We start from the raw sequence: 22413 nt of genomic DNA on the forward strand, positions 1-22413 counted from the left end.
CAGAAAAGTCATTAAGGATCAATTCACATTATTCCAACAAGCTCTCCATCTCAACTACGAGCTCCCCAACGGGCAACGATAAACCACATACCACTCCTTCTAGTACCTACTTCAAAGACAATCAACAAGCCCACAAAACTACAATCATGCTTTCGACACTCGTCTCCCGCGCCGCCTTTTCCACTTCGGCACGCGTGCTCAAGCCTGCAGACGCAGGTGTTTCCGCTTCTGCGCGGAGCTGGAAGAATCTGTCGCCTCGAACCCGTCGCTATGTCGCGTATGGAGTTGCGGCGTGCTTGGCTGTGGATGGATATGTTGTGTACAAGTACGCGCCCTGGATGGTTGGTCTAGAGAAGAGGAATTAGACTGCAGACTGCTTGTTATGTAGGGGTTGGGGCATTAATGGAGGCTTCAATTGGATCATGGACAGAGTTGTAGCTTGGAAGATTCAGTTATAGAAAATCGATGCATTGATCGGATCCTTTGTTCTTGGTGTGAATCATCTTTGCTACCCTGCACAGGCTTGCAGTAGGTCTGTATTTCGCATGACGTTGGGCACTCCTCTCAGCTTGGGTCCTTTGCACAAGCCAAATGACCAGGGAGTCCATTTTGTTTTTGTTTGTTATTTCGGATATAGAACCGAGGCTCATGCTGGGCGGGCCATCGGGCATGATGTCCATTCAAGGAGGTGGTGGGCAAGCATGCAAGCGTTGACACCACCATTTGGAGGGGCAGAGAGGCGATACCGCCGATTCGTGGAGTGGCGGCGATGACGATGCTGCATCTTTTGACAGTAGATATTGGTTGCTTGTCCCTGCTTTTCCAGGGCCTTATTCTGTCTGAAGCGCGACAGAAGATGACGCGAATATCCGTCATTGTACGTCTACACTGCAGATCTCGAATACCGGTCGATATCCCAGGAAAAACTGCTGGACCCTCGCCAGATGGTATCAATTGCGTTGTTGCCCTCTGGCACGCTGGGGGATGGCGGATGATCCTTGTCTTGCCTGATTAATCGATATTAGCGTTCCCCCGCACTTTCAACTCCGCAGCATTCATCTGAAGGGAGTTGACCAATTGAAGCCATACACAACAGCTCAGCAGCACATGGCAGCAAGTCTGCCCTTTTTGCCTCCCAGCCCTCCCTCTCGCTTCTGCGCGATGTGACGGCAATCGGATGGACTAGCCGCGACTTGGGAGGTCTTTTTGTGGCCTTTCTCTCTGTGTGTGTCATAGCTCCTTGGAGAGCTGAGCGGTCGATACTATGTACCTTGATTGTGCCGTCGTGGATGTACGAGTAGAGGTGTGGGTTGCAAGACTTTGCGCAGGACAAGGTCGCATGAAATGTCTGTGGCCATGGATACGACCGTGGCTGTGGTCGCCTGGACGTGGCTCGTGGCTTCTCTTGTGGTGAGCGAGGACAGAGCTGGCTGAGGCCTTTTTTTCTTTTCTTTCTTTTGGGATGGTTAGGTAGTCATGAGATGCCCACTTGAGGTCGTGGACAATAGCATCTGTTGGTGATGATAAATGAAGAAACGAGTCTGTGCTTCTTCTTCAAGATGGAGCCTTTTCTGCATTTCCTTTATTCACCGGCGGTCTGAAGTCATCAAGTCCACATACCTCCGGGGCACCGACATCATCGCACCCAACCCCGCCAAGTGCCTTGTACCGCAACATCCTTCCCCGGCGGGATCTCGACTGCCGCGGCCGCTAGCCCGACAAGGGCAGTGTACAGCGCCCCCATCAGGCCTAGTGGGTTGCGGAGTGACACCTCGAGGGCAGCAGCGCATTGCCGCCCTTGCCTTGGCTGGCATCTCCATTATCCCAAAGGGCAGGAGCGTAGCAAGGCGACCTTCCCTTGCTGCTGCTGCTGCAACTAACGACCACCATCAGCTGTAGGTTAGTAGTTCTAGGCTACTTACTAACCTACCTACCTACCTATTCTCTTAGCAATTACGAGGCACAGACGGCTAAAACCACACCTACCCAGCATCTCCCTCCCTACATAAAGACTGCATGGCGGAATCTCTGGGCGAGCGGGAGAAGCTGGCCCCTCTCCTCGCCAATGCTGAGAAGGCAGACGCAGAAGCAGCCGCAGAGTCGCCGGCCGCCGTGTCACCCGAGCAAAGCATGGCGTCCCCAGCCTTCTCGATGCTGAAGCTCTTCATCATCTTCACCGTCGGGCTCTTCGGCCTCGTCCTCGCCGCCCAGCCCGGCAGGCAGTCCCAGTTCGCGAGAGTCGCCGATGCGGACCGCCAGTCGTATCTCGTCGGCGTGGGCAAGGCCGACATCACCGGCCCGGTGGTGGAAATCAACTTTGCCGGGTACGCCAACCTGGACCAGAAGGGATCCGGCCTGCGCCAGCGCCTGTACAGCCGTGCCTTCATCATTGCCGACAAGAGCAACCCCAGTGATCGATTTGTCTACCTGGTCCTCGACACGCAGTCTGGAGACACGGCCATGCGAAATGGCCTCCTGGACGGCCTGAAGGCTCTGGGTGATGAATATGCCGTCTATGGCCAGAACAATGTGGCTCTGACGGGTACCCACAGCCATTCTGGTCCGGGCGCCTGGTTCAACTATCTGCTTCCGCAAATCACGTCCCTCGGGTGGGACAAGCAGAGCTACCAGGCCATTGTTGATGGGGCTGTTCTGTCCGTCAAGCGGGCTCACGAGAGCCTCCAGGAGGGATACTTGGACGTTGGTACAACGACAGTGTCTGATGGCGCCATCAACCGCTCCCTTTGGGCCTATCTGCAGAACCCAGACGAGGAGCGAGCTCAGTATGACGCGGAAACTGACACCACCCTGACTCTGCTCCGCTTCCAGCGTGCTTCGGATGGCAAGAATCTCGGTGTTCTCTCCTGGTTCCCCGTCCACGGAACCTCCCTGCTTGGGAACAACACTCATGCTGCCGGCGATAACAAGGGTGTGGCCGCCTGGCTCCTGGAGAGTGCCATGAAGAACGATCCGACCGCTGCGGATGACTTCGTGGCCGGCTTCAGCCAGGCAAATGTCGGCGATACAACTCCCAATGTTCTCGGAGCCTGGTGCGACGATGGCTCTGGTCAGCAGTGCAGCCTTGAGAACAGCACTTGCGCGGACGGCAAGTCACAGAGCTGCCATGGTCGAGGACCCGAGTTCCAGGCGCTGGACCTTGGTGTTAAGAGCTGCTATGAGATGGGTCGTAGGCAATTTGCTGGAGCTCAGAGGGTCTATGTATGTTTAAATCAGCTGCTCACGACTGTCTCATTCTCCTTGCTTCATGCTTGCATATACACACACCTTTGTTCCAATCGGAAGCCAAACTAACACACCTTATAGGATGACCTGAAGTCGTCCGGCACGCCAGTAGTCGGCTCGTCCGTCAAAGCCTTCCACTTCTTCCAGGACATGCGGTACTTTAATTTCACACTGCCAGACGGAACCAAGGCCCAGACTTGCCCTGCCGCTCTTGGCTACTCTTTTGCTGCAGGAACCTCTGACTGGCCAGGTGCCTTCGACTTCACGCAGGGAGACTCTGGTGCACCAAACAACCCTTTGTGGTCGCTTGTCTCTGGTCTGCTGAAAGCGCCGGGCCCTCAGCAGGTTGCATGCCAGCAGCCCAAGCCTGTCCTCTTGGATGTCGGTGAAATGTCGACGCCTTACGCCTGGACTCCCAACATTGTGGATATCCAGATGCTACGCGTAGGCCAGCTGGTCATCATTGTCAGTCCCAGCGAAGCCACCACCATGGCTGGACGCCGCTGGAAGGCAGCGGTTGCGCAGGAGGCCGCTTCGTTCCTTGATGAGGATCCCATTGTTGTCCTGGGCGGCCCCGCGAACAGCTATTCTCACTATTGCGCAACTCCTGAGGAGTATGACGTCCAGCGCTACGAGGGTGCTTCGACCCTCTTCGGTCGCAATGAGCTCAACGCCTATATCAACCTCACTGTCAGCAATATGCACTACCTCCAGCCCGACTCGACCAGCACCCCCTCCCAAGGCGTTCTTCCTCCGGACAACCGCCAGAAGATGATTTCATTCATCACCGGCGTCGTGGTGGATGGCGCACCATCTGGCAAGCCTTTTGGCAGCGTGTTGGTGCAGCCAAATCCGACGTATAACATCGGCGATACTGTCAATGTCACATTCCAGGGCGCCAACCCGCGCAATAACCTGCGTCAGGAACAGACCTTTGCGGCCATCGAGCAGCAAGGCAGTGATGGAACCTGGACCCAGGTGCGCGACGACTCAGACTGGTTCCTGGTCTACACATGGAGGAGGACAAACTTTATCCTGGGGCAGAGCGAGGTGGACATTACCTGGGAGACGTACGGCAATGCGCAGCCGGGCACATATCGCGTCAAGTATTACGGTGATTCGAAGCCCCTGATAGGGAGCATATCGTCTTTTGTGGGAACGAGCAACAGTTTTACGTTAAAGTAAGAGAGAAGAGTTGCGTTTGAGTAGCGTTGTGTTATGTTGTATACCTACGTGAAGGCAGTTATTTAGCTTGGCTTAGTACCTAGTCTTAGGAGTTTATATTCGGAATGCACCTTTACGAAGCAATGAATAATTCAAAGTCAGGTTGACCAGCCACGTGTCATTACGTTCTCTTCAGTGTTAACGCCAACTTCACCTCTTACACTCTGCTTGCTGAAATGCCCCGTGGGATGGGAACCTCTGCCATTGTGTGTGGTGAACCTTGAATACGAGACATGACGGGATCTGACGAGCTCAAAGCTATATAATGGTAGCACGAGCACGGACAATCACATCCCGTCCCTCCCGCATGCTTGTTTACATGACGTGAAGACGGGCTGTTGAAATCCATCACACGCGGAAGGTTTTTGAGTATGGACGCCCTGACCCGAACGCTCGGGACGGATCTCGTATTGCGGGTTCCCAGTGTTTTGTGCTGCTGCCGGGACAAGGGCGTTCTTTTTGCCTGAAGACAGAAAGGGGGGGGGGGGGGGGAAATGGCAAGTTTTGGGGGAGGAAGTGTATGCGGGTGTTATGTTGGGATGGCAGTTTGGTGCTTTCGGCGAGTTGTTGGGGTTGGGTTTGTGAGAGGGAGAAGAAGAAGAAGAAGAAGAAGGTTAAAGGGGGTTCAGTGGAGGCGAAATCATCGGTATAGGGGCGTTGGGGAGATGGCGGGTGGTGTTCTTTGCTGGGCTTGTTCTTGTTCGTTCTTATTGCTGGCTAGGGTCCCTGTCTAGTTGGAACAGAACTGTGCTGGGCTTGGGCATGACCATGGTGTTTACTAGTAGTTGAAGGGGGGGTAAAACTTTCGTGGATCTGGTGTCATATTTGGATCATCCACAGAGTCTGAACTCTCAGGTTTCGAATACTACTCACACGTTACATATTCATTGCACATATCAACGACATTCATGTGGCAACGTGAACAAGATTCCTTGAGGAAGCACATCCCAGAACTGCCACCTCACACGCCTCAGAACCCACCTCCCATGGCAACTACCTAGGTAGGCAAAGGAAAGCTTCAGTTGTACCAGCTCCCGCTGAGCCCATGCTCCCGTTGCCGTCCGTGGCTGAGTATTTTTTTTGCTCCGGCTGAAGTGTCCTCACAGGTACTACTAGGTAGTCTTTCTGTGCTCGTCCATCACCTGGAGCACCTACCTATTCGCCCGCTGGATATTCCCCCCAAAAGGGGAAACAAAGAGGAGAACATCCTTGCCATGTCGTGACTCTGTTCTGCAAGCCACCCTTTTTCTTATTCATTCGACCAGAACGTGCCATCTGTCCTTCATAATATACGACTCAGAAGAAAACAACCCTGCAATGGCGATATCTGAGTACTGATGAAGATATATCATATGTCAGGCTTAACGATACTCAATATATACGACAACCAATCGCCATCCAACACCCTTTCTTCTACATGACACTTCCGCCGCATCAAGCCAACTATATGCAAGCCACCCTCTCATCTCACCGCGGCACTTACAAGAACCTGTCGATTGGATGAGATTGGATGGGCGGCCTTCCCGCCGTTGGAGGGTACATGCACGCGGAATCAAGGGGCTGCAGCCCGGCACGGCGATGAAGATAGATCAAGCCAACGAGCTGAAAGGGAGGTGTGGGGGGATTGACGGAGAGAGGGCATCGAAAGGGAGGGCATTTAATATCGATTACACGCCAATGGGGCTGCCAATCTTTGTGGTTTCCGAGCACGGGTCAAGCAAGAATGACGATGGGACGTGATTGAGGTGAAGTTGCCGATGGGCTTTTACGCTGCCTCCTTCAGCCGGGAGCGCAGCATGTCGGGCTTGTTGTTCGTATCAACGGGACATCCGAGTATCCGTCGTGTCGAAAGTCTATACTGTTGTCATGTCGAACAGCGTGGATAAAGGCCACGCATATGAACTTGGCCAATAGCATCGTGACATACCTTGGTAGTCTTGTTCTTCCCGCAGGTCATAGCACCCGTCCTCGTTGGACAGCCCGTCATACCGTTTCCGCTTTGTTGACCTCTTAATCACGATAGGCGATCCTATGCCTTCTATTCCGACGAAACTGGGACAAGGCAAGCATAAGAGAGGTTGAATGTGTACATGATACAGAAGCAAGGATCCTCGTACAGCGTGTTCCCACAGCAAAGACAGGGGCTCCTGAGAATCCTTCATCTCCGAGGGGTGCATGAGAGGACATGGCCGCTTGGGCCTTCGAGTTGGAGTACACATCTACGTGAGTCGCTACGAGAGACCAATACTTTCTGCAAATGCCAGGCCTGGTCCCTGTTTCCAGTTTGTCCCTACTTCCTCCCCTAAGCTCCGGGAGCCTATGATCGGATGCGGGCAACGCATATACGAGTGGCAACTACTTGCTAGGGAGTTAAGCCGACGACAACATCGTGGCCTTTGTCGCTTTGCTGCATGTTTCGGGTAGCTGCCTCCCGCGGACCGACGTGTATCCGCTCGTGACGTCCTGCTCCCAGGTTCCAGCTTTCTATCACCGACTCCATGGCCGAAGTGGCTGGAAGCATCTCGCTCAGCATGCAGAGAGCCCGCCACTCTGTCCCAGCCGCACCCGCTTCGCTCACCGACTGCAAGGCAGACCAAGTAGAAAACAACTGGATTCGGTATGCAGGCCTACATGGGCTGTTTCGCAAGCCGTCGAGTCCGAAAGCGAGGGGTCAGAAGCCAACTGTATTGCCAAGTATATTGCCGACAACGTGTTGCCTCGTCAAGGCCTGAATCTTCAAAATATACTCCTGCAGGGAGACAGAAGGAAAGCGGGATATGACTAAATCGTCAATGGGGGACAACAGCAATTTCGATGACGGGGACGGAACGGGGTATATTGCGTTGCCTCCTTGCGGCCAACACAAATATCCAATGGCTGCTTTGTCAGATGATCGAGAATGGAAGATTTCAAAAGCAGGCCCTGTTGGTGTGTGCTTTGGTGCCTAACAAACACCTGGACAAGCGCCCAAGCCCCAAGATACGTGGATGCCGGTAGAGTGCAACCATCATACCTCGCAAAGCGACATGCGCGGCTGCGTCAAGTGGGGGAGGCTCCCTTGCGGAAGGGCTTCGCATACACGGGAAAGAAAGAACCGATGAATCATGGCTGAGGAACAAGCAACAGGTAAAGGAAAGAAATGAGCGCCTCAGCAAGTGGCTGATCGCCGCCCGTTTGTACCTGGCCGCAAGTGTCAACCCATCAGTACGAGGACAACTAGTGTTAGGAGCGGTGGCAGCCATCCCACAGGTGACACCGCGAGCGGCGGGACTTCCACGATGTCTTGCGTCGTGTAGTACGCGGATAGTAACACCATGGGCACCGTCCACTCCCGATGAGGGGAACAAGAGAAACAACGGCTGGATCTGAATAGTAGCGATTCGATCTCTGGCAACAGAGTGCGGGGTGGGCGAGATGTCTGCGTCAGCGATGCCTAGAGCATGCAATATTCTGCGTAGTCTGATGTCTTGGTTGAGTTTGCCGCCACGTCGAGCATATCGAGGTGCTTCTTCGATGCCGGTTCCTGTCTCTCTCGCTTCCAGTTTCTGCTGTGGTCTGCAATCGGTAGGTAGGTAATCAACTGTCAAGATCTGTGCCTGTATTCCCCTTCTAATGAACCTGGCGTCAGTGTGTAACCCATCCTCACTCAGCGACAGTGTCGGGAACGTACAACATGGTTCAGAAGTCAAATGAGCACAACTGGCTAGACCTGGTCAGTGTCTTAGAACTCCTTGGACTGCTCCGCACCGGTGTGGAAGAGAGAACACACACACATGAACCCCCGGCTTGTTCTCTCACGCTACTTCGTACCACCTACAAAGTAGTAAGGCAGTGCGTATGCTGGCCGTCGTCCTGAGAGCATCTCGCTTTGAGGCGGAGAGTATACCTTGTGTCGTTGTGTCGTGTCGTCGTTTTGGTCGTGTCAATGGTCTGGCGCACGATCGGAAGAGATGGACACTTCCTGCTTGCCCACACATCGCTGTGCACGCGATATCAAAGGGTCGCACAACATATATGAAGATTTGTGCCTTGGGACGATGGCAGCCGTCAGATAGCAATAGCTCCCTGCTTGGGGTTAGGTAGATATGCACCCTTTAGACACACTCGCATACCTCTTTCTCTCGATTAGGCTGCCTCATCATACCCTCCTCCGCCCTCTGGGACACGCATCGCCGTCCGATCCTTCGGAAGACAACAGCAGCAAGAACAAGAACGGAGACCCGCTCTGGTGCCCAACTCACGCCCCTTTTCAAGCCATCACCGGTCGTATGTGCTAGTTGTCACCGTCACCGTAATGGTGCCCCGCCACCATGCCGTGCTCACTTCTTTTTTTTTTCTCTCTTTTGGGATTTTCCTTTTTTTTTTTTTTTTCCATCTTCTCTGTTGGCCGCTTTGCTTGTCTCTCGCACGGATCTGGTACAACCCCCAAAACTAGATGCAAGACTCTTCCACCACATGTAGTCGTATGGACGCATGATCTGGAGCCAAGGTTTGGAAGCGTCGCGTCCACAGTTGCTTAGGCGTTTCAGCGTTGAAAGAGCAGGCCTCAACCTGCGACCCCGAGTGTAGGTGGTATCGCGATTCTCAGCCATTTCAGCCTTAACACGCATGGTTAAGTGGCATCGCCGCTAATGCAGCCGTCGTGTGCTCCACGGACCGTGCTGCATCATGGAGTGCCGCGGTACGGTGGTCGTGTTGGCTTAGCAGAGGTATCATGTTGTATGGCCTCAGCAACCCGAGCATGTCCTGGACGAGACGCAGCCTCCTAGCACAAGAGGACATTTAGCTCCTAAATAGAGTGTGCTTCAAGGAGTCATCAGCGCCAGCCTTTGAAATAATCCAAGCTCTTGAACACTAGGCGATTCCGCACTCTCTCGTCAACTGTCATTTGTATGACCACGAGGGTATTCTCTTTGACTTCCTACCGAGGCAGCTGCAAATGTTCGGACCACCGAGGCATATCAATCAAAATGGCAGGCATCACTGCTCCATAGCAGTAGTTGTCAGTTGAATGCTCCCTCGTCTGATCCGGTTGGTTCGTGGCCCAATATGTCCACGCAAAGGTATGATGGGGACTCGGATATGTGGACTTGTATGTGTATGTGCGCGTATGCACGTATTCAACCAAATGCCCACAGATGTGCGTCCAATCGCGGCTTCTCGGAAGAAACATCCTACTGGTTGATTCTTTGCAATATCATATCAAACGCACTCGGGTGTACCGCTTGGTACTGCGTCTGGTAGCCGATTGTGTAGGCAGCCTCCATTCCCAACGGCAGGCATGTAAGTCTGCATGAGTGCACCCATCGCGGCTCACAAAGTGTGGGCTCCTTCGTGGTAGTCTCGCGGCCAGAATACCGATGCAGTCCCTCTTACTTCTTTTACACTTCCATTTTCTTCTCTCCAGGCAGCTTCGCAGGTACCCACTCAGCCCTGCTGCTGTTTTCAGACGGGAGCGGCCATATACAATATGTGTTTACCAGTAACTGGCAAGCGGGTGACAAGGTGTCGAGACAACTCATCGTGGTCGTAAACTTGGTGCCGGGGACTGAAATCCGGCGGACACGCCGGCACCAATCCAACAAAGGCCAGCTTCCTCGTACCTGTGCTTGAGAGCTGTATGACTCTGTATCTTGGCTGACAGCGTGGATGGGACCTGCTCCGCACATGCATTAGCACTGCCTTTATTGCCTTGGAACATAGGACTTGCGAGTGGGCAGCAAACTTATAAGAGCCGCGTCAGACGGTCTGTCGACCAGGGAATCAAGTGGCTCAAGGCCGAGCTGATCAAGTGATTGAGGACGGAGTACGGAGTACAGAGCACACGGGGTGGTGGCTGGTTTCGCAGCAGCACAGAAACCTGGCTTTTGCTGCTGCTGCACGCCCTGGAAATCCTGACCCAAAGCAGTGGTGCCACAAAGCCACGAAGCCATTGACCGGGCAATCGTCTTGCCCTTCTCGATGCAAAGACACCGACTGGCCTGCTTGTCGTCACACCAGTAGGAGGCAGAAGGAAGGAGGCAGAGAAGGACGAGGCCGCGAGAGGGCGATTACTCGTAGATTCTATTGCAGAGTCATCTGTCAGCGCTGATCTGGAGGAGCCAATTGCATGAGATAACAAGGCCACTTAGAGATGGCGAATCCTCCTGACCTCCTTGGTAAACGTATCAAGGCACAGAAGCAAACATCGCCGATGCCCCAAGCAATGGGGCTTGTCTTGTTCTCCCCCGGTCAGTGTCTGCTGAAAGGCTCCCATGTGTCGAAGCTGAGGAGCGGCGGATCGGCCATCGTGCCCAAGAAACTGTTGTTCTGAGCCATCGCACCCATGCATGCAACGTGTAGTATGTGGGTATACCTGTACTTTGCAGGTGTGGGTGTTATATATGCATACCTTAGCAGCGGCAGATGTATGTACAGGCTGAAAACACTCCATCACCTTTGATATCGTGTTGTTTCTATCATCTCTGGTCTCTTTTCTCGAGACCTTACCTTAGGCACCAATTGATGCTCAGCCACGGTGGCGGTACCTCGTCGGTACCCGAAGCATCGCCGTGCTTCTTGCGAATGGCTGTGGTAAGAAGAAGGTACAGAAACTGACCGGCGCTGTTGCCAACAAATCGCATCGGCAAGGGCGACCAGCACCAGCAGCTGCCTCCAGACAAACAACAAGAACCTGGAGAGCAAGAGCGCACAGGCCTTGATCTTTTGCCCGGAGTGGGGCTCACCGGCAGTAGTCCCGCGTTTGTCGGCGGTGGCTTCCCTTGTCATCTGAGCGTTGGTGCCGGCGGGCTGAATCTACTGCTGTACCAACTGGAAGGCACGGGGTAAGGGGCCCTGGAGACAGGTACTACGTAGGTAGGTAAGAGGTACCGCCTTGAACGCCGCCTCAATCGCGTGACGGGGTATCAACTACCTAGTACCTTACGGGGGAGAGTACTGAGGTACCTGGTCTTGCTTCGGCTGGGGGCAAGCGGCCGAGGCTGCACGGCGACAGCGAGTACAGGAAGGTACAGCACTGGTGCTACCGAGAAGGGCGCCCTTTCCATTCGCATGGCGGCGGCTGAGATGCGGCATTGAGGCGCTAGGGAATACGTATCGTTGGCTTGTATTCTCGGAGTCCCTGACGTGACCCCAACACACCATCACTGTCGACCTTGCGATGTTCATGGAGTCCCTGTTGCTCCCTTGCTGCCAAGTGTCTGCCCTACATATGGTATCCAGGGACTGGACAGGAAGCTGTGTCAGCAACGTCATGATTCATCTCACCCAAAGCAGCGAGGTGTGCGTCTCAGACACTTGCCTCACGTCAATAGTATGTGAGTGATCATCTCCGGCACGCTGGGTATAGGAGACAGGACGGGCGACTGGGGCGGGCAGACGTTGAATGAAACGCAGCTTCGACCACCGCATAGCAGCAAGGCACATCAAAGGGCGAAGATGGCATTGGACAGCAAGCACAGCGCATCAATCCGGCCTTCAGGCTATCCACACACACACGCACTGACAGCAGAAGATACACCCCACTCTCTTGCTAGGTAGGTACTGGTAGACAGACTGCCTCAACTTCAGATGGCTGCGATTCTTTCTCGTACTATTTGCCAATCCCCAAGCACCAGGGGAGGTCGATTCGAATTGCAAAGAAAAGCAAAGCAGGCAATCACCATCATCGGCCAGCCCTGGTCAGATTACTACTATTCCAGGTCCATCACACATCCACATCCAACAGCTTCTCTGGACCCGTCCTGCTTTGTGTTCCCCATGCTAGTAGTCGCCTGCTTTTCCCCATCACCCCAGTCCGGGTCTATGAATGGCAGAAGCAAAGAGGCAGTACTAGTAGTAGCAACGTCAGACCAGGCGATGGGCCCTTTTCTCTGCGTTTTGCTTCGTCCATCATCTGCCCCTTAACCTCGTTGATGATCCAGGAATAGCAATGGATCTGAATGCTATAGAGATACACCACCTTGTACGCGTTGCCGTCGGCTGCAATTCCTGTGCTCCCCCCTTTGCCTTTACCTCCGCCTGGGCCGTTGTCTAGGCCCTTTTCTCACCTGCAGTCTGCCGCAGCCGCCCGTTGTGTCAAACACGCAAGCAAGAGCTGCAAGCATTGACAACACAAGCATCACCTCGACGCCCAAATTACCAAGACACTCGCCTTTTCCTCCAGTCCTCCTGCATCTAATTCATACTAGCTTGTCATCGGCTGCCACATCACTCGGGTCGCCTCATACACCCTGGTCCAGCGTCCATCGCCCACCTGGCTCCTCTCCCAAGGCTCGAGAGAACGAACCAGCCCCCCGCCAGGCCTCATCCCGACGATATAAGACATCGCGTGTGCGCCGTCTGGATCACGGACTCTTCTCTCACTCTCCCAACCTAGAATTCCCAGAACATTGCTTTGCCTGTGTTAATCATCATAATACTCTTCAACTCCCCCACACGCGCCGCTTTTCCCACTTTGGCTTCAGATATCCCTTGTTACCATCCATCATTCCAGCCTCCTGTTCGACTATATAACACCTATATATCAGGCTCACGCCTCGCCTCGCCTCATCTCGCCCATTGTATTACTCGTTGTCCGACTCTAGACGCCACTATACACACCAATTCTTAGACGTGCCCTGGCATCGCCTCGATCACACAAATAGTCACCGATCGGCACAAGCTTCATACACCTACCTGTCCATCACTACACATAATCACAATGTCTACCTCTTCTTCTGCCTCGACTTCCTCCTACGGCTCCAACGGCTCATCCTGGCAGGAACGCCTCGAAGGTAGGGATCACCACAGCCATCATTTTGACCCTCACAGGGACCCGACTGACATGCCACACAGAGGCTTGCCGTGATGCCCATATCATGCCCCCCACCTTTCAGATCGTGTCTGATCGTCGAGGTATGACGCCAATTGATACCCCGTTTCCGCTTGGATTGTGTCCACTGACTAGAAGGAATCCTGGTGTTGTAGGCGGTCGCACAGCTTGGTCCAGCCAAGTCACGATTCAGGGTCAGACTCTTGCAGCACGATACTGGTACGATGGCAAGAACCTCAACAACGCCAAAGAAGACGCTGCCGAATGCGCCCTGAATTGGCTCAGGACTGCTTGGTAAACAGTCACCGCCACTTCCAGGCCCGGCATCACCGTGCATTGGCACTATTATCTTTTCGCCCGTCCGCTACTCTCGAATTCGAAAGCGGAGCTCAATGTCTTACTATACGCAATTATTTCCTTTTTCTCCCTTCATTCCTTTATACCTTTTCTTTGTGCGGTCTGATCATGCTTGGAGTTGGAGGGAAGGGGGTCGAGCACCTCATATTGTTTCGAGGCCATCAAAGAGCGCGGGCCCTGGGAACGAGGAACGATACGACTTGGAATTCTGCCATGCTTGGGGAGCATTTCTCTCGACTTCAACGGGGATATATTCCTCCGGCTTTTCACCTTGAGTGCCCGACGCCCTCGGTGGCCGGCTAGCACCCAATTTACAGCATTGCTCATGCGAAATACAAAAAAGCGGCGACACACGGCACACGGCATGCTTGCCACCCTTGTGTTTGCGTTACAATTGATTGCGGATATGGAGTTTGCTGCATAGGGGTAATGCGTTTGCTTGCTATATTGTTTCTTTTGGGATTAGGATTTGGGTTGATTTTCGATTTGTCTTTTGCTAGTTGGGAGGGCTATTTTATTTGCAACGTCGGTCTCGATATCAGAAATGCCTAGGGAAAATGCAGGAGGATTATGACGAACTCAAGATTGATGAAACAATAGGGACTGGCGCATAGCCCACCAATGAGTTGTTGAAGGTCGATACTAATAATTACTGCGTTGACATTCCAAATAGAAGCAAATCCCCATCTCGAACAGAAGCCTCGTGACCTCGGATTGGGATGGCATGTGGATGTGGATGCGGATGTGGGCAGCTCTAATAGAGCATCGACCAGATCCAGGCCGGCACGGGGATGCTCATTGCTCGTGCCCATTCGTACACCGTAAGAAGCAACGCGTCCCGTCCCATCGTCAGAGACAGCCCAGACACTCGACCAGTGTGTCGTGTCGACGGGAGACCCGAGGTCATGTGGCCAAGGAGGAAATGAGCCGCCCCGACCTTGGCAGTCAAGGGATGCAGCTGCCAGCGCCAATGCTGTGGAACGAACCGGATCGTGCAAGGATGGCTCAGATTCATCTGTCAAGCTACTATCTCAGATGAGCATGCAAGGATCGGGTCCAGGATCGTGGACAAAGGTAGGAGGGCTGACATAAGCAGACGTCAGGCTGCATGGTCGACCTCTCGGCCCGGACCGGCAGTTATTCCGACCAGCGACGAATGGTGGGTGGGATCTGTAATTTTCGTGGGAGGTGCCATCACGAGGCAGTTGTCGAAGCGTTTCGAGGAGACGAAAAGAAGCATTGCGCCGCAGGAAGCCACTCACGGTGACTGGGAGATACCGCCATGGCTTCAAGGGTGAACATCTGGGGCGCGTGCAGGTCCTTGGCGCTCCGGCCGCGGCCAGCCCGCATTGCAGCGCAGTCGTTCCGGAGCCAGATATCGTCGACTCGATTCTATGCCGATGATGCGACCAACAAGCCCTCCAGTCCTCCCAGCGGAAACAGCTCTGCCTCCGGATCGATCTCCGAATCAAGACCTGGAAATGCCAATGCGCGGCTGACGAACGAATTGGCGCAGGATGCCTCGGCGGGGGTAAGGATGTCTTCCTTTGCATGCCTGGTTGAATGCAGAGCCGGATGCTGACTTATGGAAACACAGACAGTCTCCTCATCATCACAGGCGAGACCGAGCGATGCGCTAGACGATGCGGCGTTGGAACAGATCCTATACGGCGGGCGGCCTGTCACAAGTCAGCGGGAGGGTGGATTGACGGAAGCGCAGGAGGAGGCCCTATATCGCGAAGGTGTCATTCCCCCGCCAGAGGAGGCAGAGGCTGTCCTCGCCAGGTCAGAGGCCGCCGCCGAATCGCAGTCAATAGTCTCCATCGAGACAGATGTGCAGAAAGCCGGCCACAAGTTTGGTCTTCCGCAGAAGCCCTATCCGGAGGGATTCCACGTCAAGAAGCGATACCATCCCGTGCTGGAGCAAATCACCAGACTGCTGATGCGCCATGGAGAGCTCAGCGTTGCGCAAAGGGTATGTATGCCATCAGCCTGTTTTTTATATCACATCAATCCCGCTCGTGGCAGCTTGAAATATGCTAACAGGCGTAGAACATGGCCACAGTCATGAACTACTTGAGAACGGCGCCCGCCCCCATCTATAGCCCGAAATTCCCCCTGCTGCCGGGAACTCCCCCAGCCTCCCACCTCCCTCTCAACCCCGTTCTCTACATCACAATCGCCATTGACTCCGTTGCGCCGCTCCTCAAAGTAAGGAACATTGCCGGTGCGGGAGGAGGTGGTCGTGCCCTCGAGCTTCCAGTTCCCCTCGCCGTAAGGCAACGCCGGCGGATGGCGTTCCAGTGGATTCTGGACGTCATCAACAAGAAGCCGTCAAAGGGCAGTGGTCGAAACCAGTTTGCCCATCGGATAGCCGAGGAGATCATTGCCGTGGTGGAGGGCCGGTCGAGTGTGTGGGAGAAGAGGAAGCTGGTGCACAAGCTTGGCACGGCGGCCCGAGCCAACGTGGGGTCCAACAAGCTCAAGGCCAAGAAGAAGAAATAAAGATATGACGTGACGGCGAGAAGTTGAAAATGTATATTAGATTGTGGACCTCTTCTATGACGGCGATTAGACGGCAGAGGCTGGGCTGGGACAGGCAATTGTATGATACTCTCACGAGAGGCTGCCAGGCCAGAGTAAGGGCAGCGTCGCCTTCTACGGGAACATACGAAGTATTCCACGAACGAGTACACGCATCTCACGCTCTGAGATGCATGTATCTTGTTGCATATATCGAGTTGTAGATCGGCACAGCTTCGGGATGTCGCCAAAGACGACCCTCTCACATTTCGTACTGTAGGAGAATTTGCCCGCATGTGACCCGGCTCCAGATTCGCACACATCACACACACATCACACACACGCACACACCAAAAGAGGAGCCCCTCCGATCCGGGTAGATCAAGCCCTTGTTTAAGGTTAATACGACGAAGAATGTCGGCGGTCGCACGAAAGCGCGCAGACGCCCAATGAGAGGCGCCCACAGAAGTCGGGATGGTTGGTGAGCAGCAGTCAATAGCGGAGTCGCACATGGCTGTGCAAAACGAGCGTGATTCTGATCTAATAATGAGGCAGCGCCGAGCGGAGTGTGATTTGTCGGCGCTGGGGGGATGGCATGCGGTTACACCAAGAGGACCGATAAGCTTCTTCTTCTTGTCGATGATTTCTCTCAATCTTTTCTATGAGATGCTTGGGTTTCGTAGAGGCCACGATATGATGAGGCTGCCTATTGGAGTGCAGACAAACGAGAGATATCCGCCCCCTATTTATCTGTGAGGGCGAGGCAATGGTATTGTATTATTATACAAGACTGACGGATCCATGAATGTCTTCTCTCCCTTGCGTCTTGGGATTTAAACTTAATCGCGATGATGCTGTGCTGCCCTGCGAGGGGTAAAAGCCACCGGGTGCTAGCGAAGGACTAAACGCAGCTGAGCATTTTCGAGGTTGATGGGATGATGATGCAAACTGAGGAAGCCAATCGGCTCACAGACGGAGGAATGAAGACAAGATGCTGACCATGGCCCGACCCCTAAGCTCCAGGCCTTCAGGGCTCAACCGACGCTGTCGAAACCGCTATGGAGCGTCGTCACTGCCCTACAGCCCCTCTCCGCCGCCTGCCGCCAGATCACTGGACCTGCTTTTTAGGCTCCCCCCCCCGTCTTCCCGCCCCCATCTTTCCCCGGCATCACATCCAATCCCTCTTTCAGACGTGACAACCACCGACTTCCAGCAGTACTCAACGTGGTCAATCCCGTCGCCCAGGCAGCACAACTCACAGGCGCACATCTATCATCTTCTTCCAGGCGCCGTCTACGACCTGCCGTGAACACATCAGCATCGATTGCGACGGCTGCAGCTTGCGCCGGGCAAAAGCGAGAGGGCAAGCGAAAATACCAAGCAAGAGTCATTGCCTCGCAAAGAAAAAAAGCGTGGCCCACCCGAGACCGCTCTCCAGCCGCTCTCCCCCCCGTTCCGCCTCCCCTTCTCCCTTTTGGCGGTACCACGACTGCTGCCATCGTGCGCCCTCAGCCGATCCCAGAGTCCGCTCCTGAGCAATCTTCTGTGTCATCGCCCTGCTGCTCCTGCGCCTGCGCCTGCGCCATGATCTGAGAGGCGCCGCGCACCCCGTCGCCTTAGCCGCTGTTCTGCTCATGCACAATGCTCCTCTGGCCTCCGACCTGCACCCAATCGACTCGGCGTCGACTGCATCGAAAGCTGCCCCGCTAGCATCTGCGGCGGCCTCCCACCAGTCACCACTTCAATACTTTACCTTGCATTGCATTGCCTGCCTGCGTGCTCACCTGTGTCCGAGAAAGCCATACGGAGTGCTTTGCATAGAGTAGCAGCACTGAATCCATTGGGTCCTGCCGCGCGAGCTGCACGTGTCGGCGAGATTGAGGGCAATCAACTCGGCACTCGGCAACGTTATTCTCTGTTTGCATCCAGCACCGTCGCCGTCACGTCTGCCGGTCTTCGACAACCGTCTGGCCATCTGGCCACAGCACCGAGCATCGATAAACAGCCTGTCTCTTATTCTATACCCAAAGCCTACCGGCTTCCACCGTCAACATGGCGAACAATAACAATAACAGCAACAACAACAACAACTTTCGCCCCATGAGCATCGACGCCATGCTCGACATGGAGCGGAAAGAAGTTCTCGCTCTGTTGGAGCGCGGCAGCGAGGCCCCTGCTCCGTCATCTAGGAGTGCTCGATCAGATTCGCCCTATGCTGCGCGTTCTCCCGTGCGCAGCATGCTGGACATTGCCGAAGAAGAGGCTCCTGCGAGCAACGCCGCGTCGTCATCCAGCAGACCGGCCGCTACCACCCAGGGCCCCGTGAGGAGCATGCTGGACGTTCAGGCGCCGCCATCCCCACAGCTGGTCCGCAGTATGCTGGATATCAGTGCCCCGGTGCCGGACTCTCCTCGGCGGCCGGGCCGGAGCTCAACTCCAAGCTCGCCTCTGATGGCGCCCAGCGAGCCCTACTTCAGACACCAACCGTCTTCTGGCTTGGGGCCACACCCTCGGAGCAGGTCGGATGCCGGCGTCAAGTTCGCCGAGCCCAGACGCAGCTCTCGACAAGACCCGATTGCCAATTACCAATTCTCCAGCATCATGTCCCATAGCTCGGGTCCTCAGTCGTCGTTGAAATGGTCGTCCTCGAGAAACAGCAAACGAGAGAGTGGAGGATCCCTGGGAGACGTGCTAAGGGGCTCCGAGAATGGGCTTCAGCTGCCCACGGATAGAGGCCGATCTCCTCTCGGTGGCTCTCGTATCTTCCCCAACCAGTCCAAGTCTCCCCAGGCTCAAAACCGCCGTTGGGGCAGTAGGTCTAGATCACCGGCAACCTTTACCGCACCACCGCTGCCGCCGGGCAAGGCCATGCTAAAGGATGGCCAGATTGTTAATCTCAACAATGCCTACCGCAAATTGTCAGATGCGAATCTCATTCAGTCTAGCGGAAGTTTGGCGCAGCTGCCTATGCGGAAGAAGTCGGCAGAGGCAGGGGAAGGCAGACTCGTCAAAGATTATGTTGGGCCGGATGGCGAGCATCTCGAATCGAGTGACGAAGAAGATGAGGAGTCGTCTGATGACGAGGACCGAGGACGCAAGAAGTTCCCTCGCTCCCTGATACACGGTACTGGAGACAATGGCCACTCAGCAGCTGGTAGCAGCTCACAATCAGGGGGACGACAGCCGCTGAGCTTGCTGGCGGCGGCGGAACAAGAGCGTAAGCAGATTCTTCGAGAGATTATCTCGTCGGACCCCGAGCGACACAAGAATTGCTGACTCAAGTAAACAGGTTCACAAGTGGCATTTCAACAGCCCCAATATCAGTACCGCTCCCTGTTCGACGAACCCGAGATTAAAGTGACGAATGCATCCGGAGAAACCGCAAAGGCAACCAAGGCCAACAGGGGAGTCCATCCGGTGACCAGCTACGACCAGGGCTTGGCTTCGGCAACGCCATCAGTCATGGACTCGGACGAAGAGGCCGAGATGGACGACATCAAGAGGGCGCAAAACCTGTCATTCACGATGACCAATGTCCTGGAGACGCCGGAAGCGCATCGTGCCATTCGCATCATCTACCGTGGAGATTTCACTAGGATCGTTCAGGCAGCGGAAGAGGAGAATCACAGGCTGAGAAAATATCTGGTGGCGACGGACTTGAGCGACGAATCAACCCACGCGCTTGAATGGGCGATTGGCACAGTTCTCCGGGACGGCGACACACTGGTTGCGATCTACTGCATCGACGAGGAAACGGGAATAGCCGCGGCGGAGGTCCAAGTGCCGGACGAGCCCAAGGCGATCAAGGAGCAGGCGGCGGCCATCAATCTGATGACGAACACGAAGCTGGTGCCGGCGCAAACAAACCTCGTGTCGGAGTTCAAGCGCACCTCAGCCTTTTACCTGAGGAGCGACTCCAACGCCGGCACGCCAACCGGTTCGCCGGCGCCGTTGTATCGCAACGACCGCTTCAAGGCCGAGCAGGAGCGCAGCCGCGCCGTGCAGCAGATTACGGACAAGGTGCTCCGTCTCCTGAGGAAGACGAGGCTCCAGGTCAGGGTGATTGTGGAAGTGCTGCACTGCAAGAACCCACGGCACCTGGTGACGGAAGTGATTGACGTTATCAATCCCACTTTGGTGGTGATTGGGAGCCGAGGCCGAAGTGCGCTCAAGGGGTATGTGTCCTGCTTGAGCTTTATTTCGAGAAGAGGAGGGCTTGCTAACCAAAGACGTAGTGTTATCTTGGGATCCTTCTCTAACTATCTGGTCACCAAGAGTTCGGTGCCCGTCATGGTCGCACGCAAGAAGTTGCGCAAGCAGTCCAAGTACAAGCGAACTCCGGTAAAGCAGGTTAACAATATCAGCAACCCATCGGCCAAGAGCCTGGCCAATGCCAAAGTAGACTAGAGCTCTGTCGAGCCCTGAGGCCCTTGGGGAGCTTGCCAAGCGTCACTGATCTCGGTCGTCCGGGGGCAAACGCAGAAAAAGATTGATGTCGAGGCTTTCATTCTCCCACACCCCCTCCCCTTACCGCTACCCCTCCATGCTGCAATGGGGATCTCTGATTCGGGGAGATAGTGGGCAGAGAACCAACCACATGTTTTGCTTGGTGAGCACGGGGGACAAGCGCAAATATTACTATCCATTGCATGCACAGGGCACTTCAAGGGATCACTTAATACCAGGTGGTGCCTAAAGCGTGAGACGGGACTGCCCTTTTTTGCTTCGTTTTCATTCTCCGCTCTTTTTCGTTTTTCCAAACTTCACTCTTCTTTCTCCCTAATAATCCCTTGGGAGTCGAGTCGCGTTCGGCAGTGTTGTCGTTTACAGGTTTGCTGGTAGTATGCTACGAGATTATTTACTTTTCTGCGCGGATCGGGTAGGAGTTGACCAAACGGGAGATGACAAAACTTCAAATGGAAACACACAGCGAATTGTCTTTTTATAGCATCCCTTCCCGCTGTCCTCGTGTCAGGTATTCCCGTAGACCTTGTGAGTGTGTTTCTGGACGGTGAGAGGTGAGACCCTTTGAAGTGTCCTCATGTGACTGCGGTCTTAGCTGCTAGGCTTGGAGACAATGGAGCCCAGTGGGGCGGGAGCGAGAGAGATTCGCCGTGAGGTTCGTGACGTGGAGCGTGATGATGGTGGAGGTGACCATACAGGTAGGCAGGTAGTATATGCTAATGTAGGGACTACCTGCTTGGTCGATCGATGGAGTATCCGCGTGGAAAGTACATCGTACCCAGACTATACATAAGGTACAGTACACTCCGTGAAAGCATGCAGCACTACTGGTAGTAAGCTGCTCAGTGTCGAGCTGGGTCATTTATTGCCAGGGTGAGAGTTGAGCATGAAGGATTCAAAGGGTCCGCACCACCTTTGTGTGGGAGTGTGGGCGTCTACGTATGACCTAGGTACATGTATCTGAGTACCTACATAGCAGCATCAAGTACTTGACAAGGACATGCAAACGATGGAGCTCGGCTGCATACCTATCTCTAATCATCTTGAAGCATATCAGTTAGATATATATAGGTAGAGAGCAAGTAGAAGAGCAAGTAGAAGAGAAAGGGGAGGGGGGGGGCTTCGAAAGACTCCTGGATCAGAGCGATTCCACTTTCAACAGGCTCATGGGCTTGCAATATTATAAGCCGGCCTTTCTCTCTGTCTGCTTTTTTCTTCTCCTAAGGTACTGACAAAGCTCTAATTCTGGTTGATGTACATACATGAGGGAGGGTGGTGTGGCATTGATTCGCAACAAGGAAGACGGAAGGGAAACAGTGGGACCGATGCGGCAGAGGGGCCAGAAAAGATGCAAAGTGCGTGCATAAAGACCAATGAAGAGCCCAAAAGGAAAGGAGAAAAAATTATGGTACACATATCGTACCAGTACTAACCGCCAGCATCAGCAGCAGCTGTCCATGCATACATATATACATACCTATAGATACCTACCTACCTACTCATCTACCTACCAGTCAAAAGGCTCGGAGCTTCATGGAGGTATCTTCAATCATGGAGGGGTGGCGAAGCTCTTTTGATTTGGGCCAAGAATCGAAGTTGAGGGGGGGAGAGAGAGAGAGGCAGGAGAGAGATGCCCACTAATTGCGGGGTGATAAGATAACGGGAGCAGCCTAGTGGGTGGTTGATGGGATGGCAAGATGGGAAAGAGGTCAGAGGCAGAGGCGGGAAGGAAAGACGGACGAGAAGCCAACCCGCCACCAGCCGAGGGTATTTTGTGGGTAGCTGTAGGA

General features: G+C 54.3%; 4 protein-coding genes across 4 annotated transcripts; all 4 read left to right on the forward strand.

The window, feature by feature from the left end:
* Positions 1-2151: 2151 nt before the first annotated feature.
* On the forward strand, positions 2152-4428 carry TRIREDRAFT_64397 (ceramidase family protein; the record flags this gene model as incomplete). Its single annotated transcript, XM_006966761.1, has 2 exons — positions 2152-3219; positions 3325-4428. 2 exons carry the CDS (start codon positions 2152-2154, stop codon positions 4426-4428), a joined length of 2172 nt encoding a protein of 723 aa, XP_006966823.1.
* Positions 4429-13301: 8873 nt separating this feature from the next.
* TRIREDRAFT_64656 (uncharacterized protein) lies at positions 13302-13577 on the forward strand (the record flags this gene model as incomplete). The annotated part of the gene is made up of 2 exons (XM_006966762.1): positions 13302-13362; positions 13435-13577. Coding segments are annotated over 2 exons (204 nt in total), but the record flags the coding sequence as incomplete, so codon positions are not given.
* A 1284-nt stretch (positions 13578-14861) lies between these two features.
* On the forward strand, positions 14862-16287 carry TRIREDRAFT_49909 (uncharacterized protein). Its single transcript, XM_006966763.1, has 3 exons — positions 14862-15167; positions 15255-15611; positions 15689-16287. The coding sequence occupies exons 1-3, from the start codon at positions 14919-14921 to the stop codon at positions 16139-16141; spliced, it is 1059 nt and encodes a 352-aa protein (XP_006966825.1). The 5' UTR covers positions 14862-14918; the 3' UTR covers positions 16142-16287.
* A 1972-nt stretch (positions 16288-18259) lies between these two features.
* Positions 18260-20566, forward strand: TRIREDRAFT_4705 (uncharacterized protein; the record flags this gene model as incomplete). The annotated part of the gene is made up of 4 exons (XM_006966641.1): positions 18260-18350; positions 18417-19376; positions 19449-20334; positions 20395-20566. 4 exons carry the CDS (start codon positions 18260-18262, stop codon positions 20564-20566), a joined length of 2109 nt encoding a protein of 702 aa, XP_006966703.1.
* Positions 20567-22413: the final 1847 nt, after the last annotated feature.

Source organism: Trichoderma reesei (assembly GCF_000167675.1).
Source record: "Trichoderma reesei QM6a unplaced genomic scaffold TRIREscaffold_14, whole genome shotgun sequence".
Taxonomy (NCBI): Eukaryota; Fungi; Ascomycota; class Sordariomycetes; order Hypocreales; family Hypocreaceae; genus Trichoderma; species Trichoderma reesei.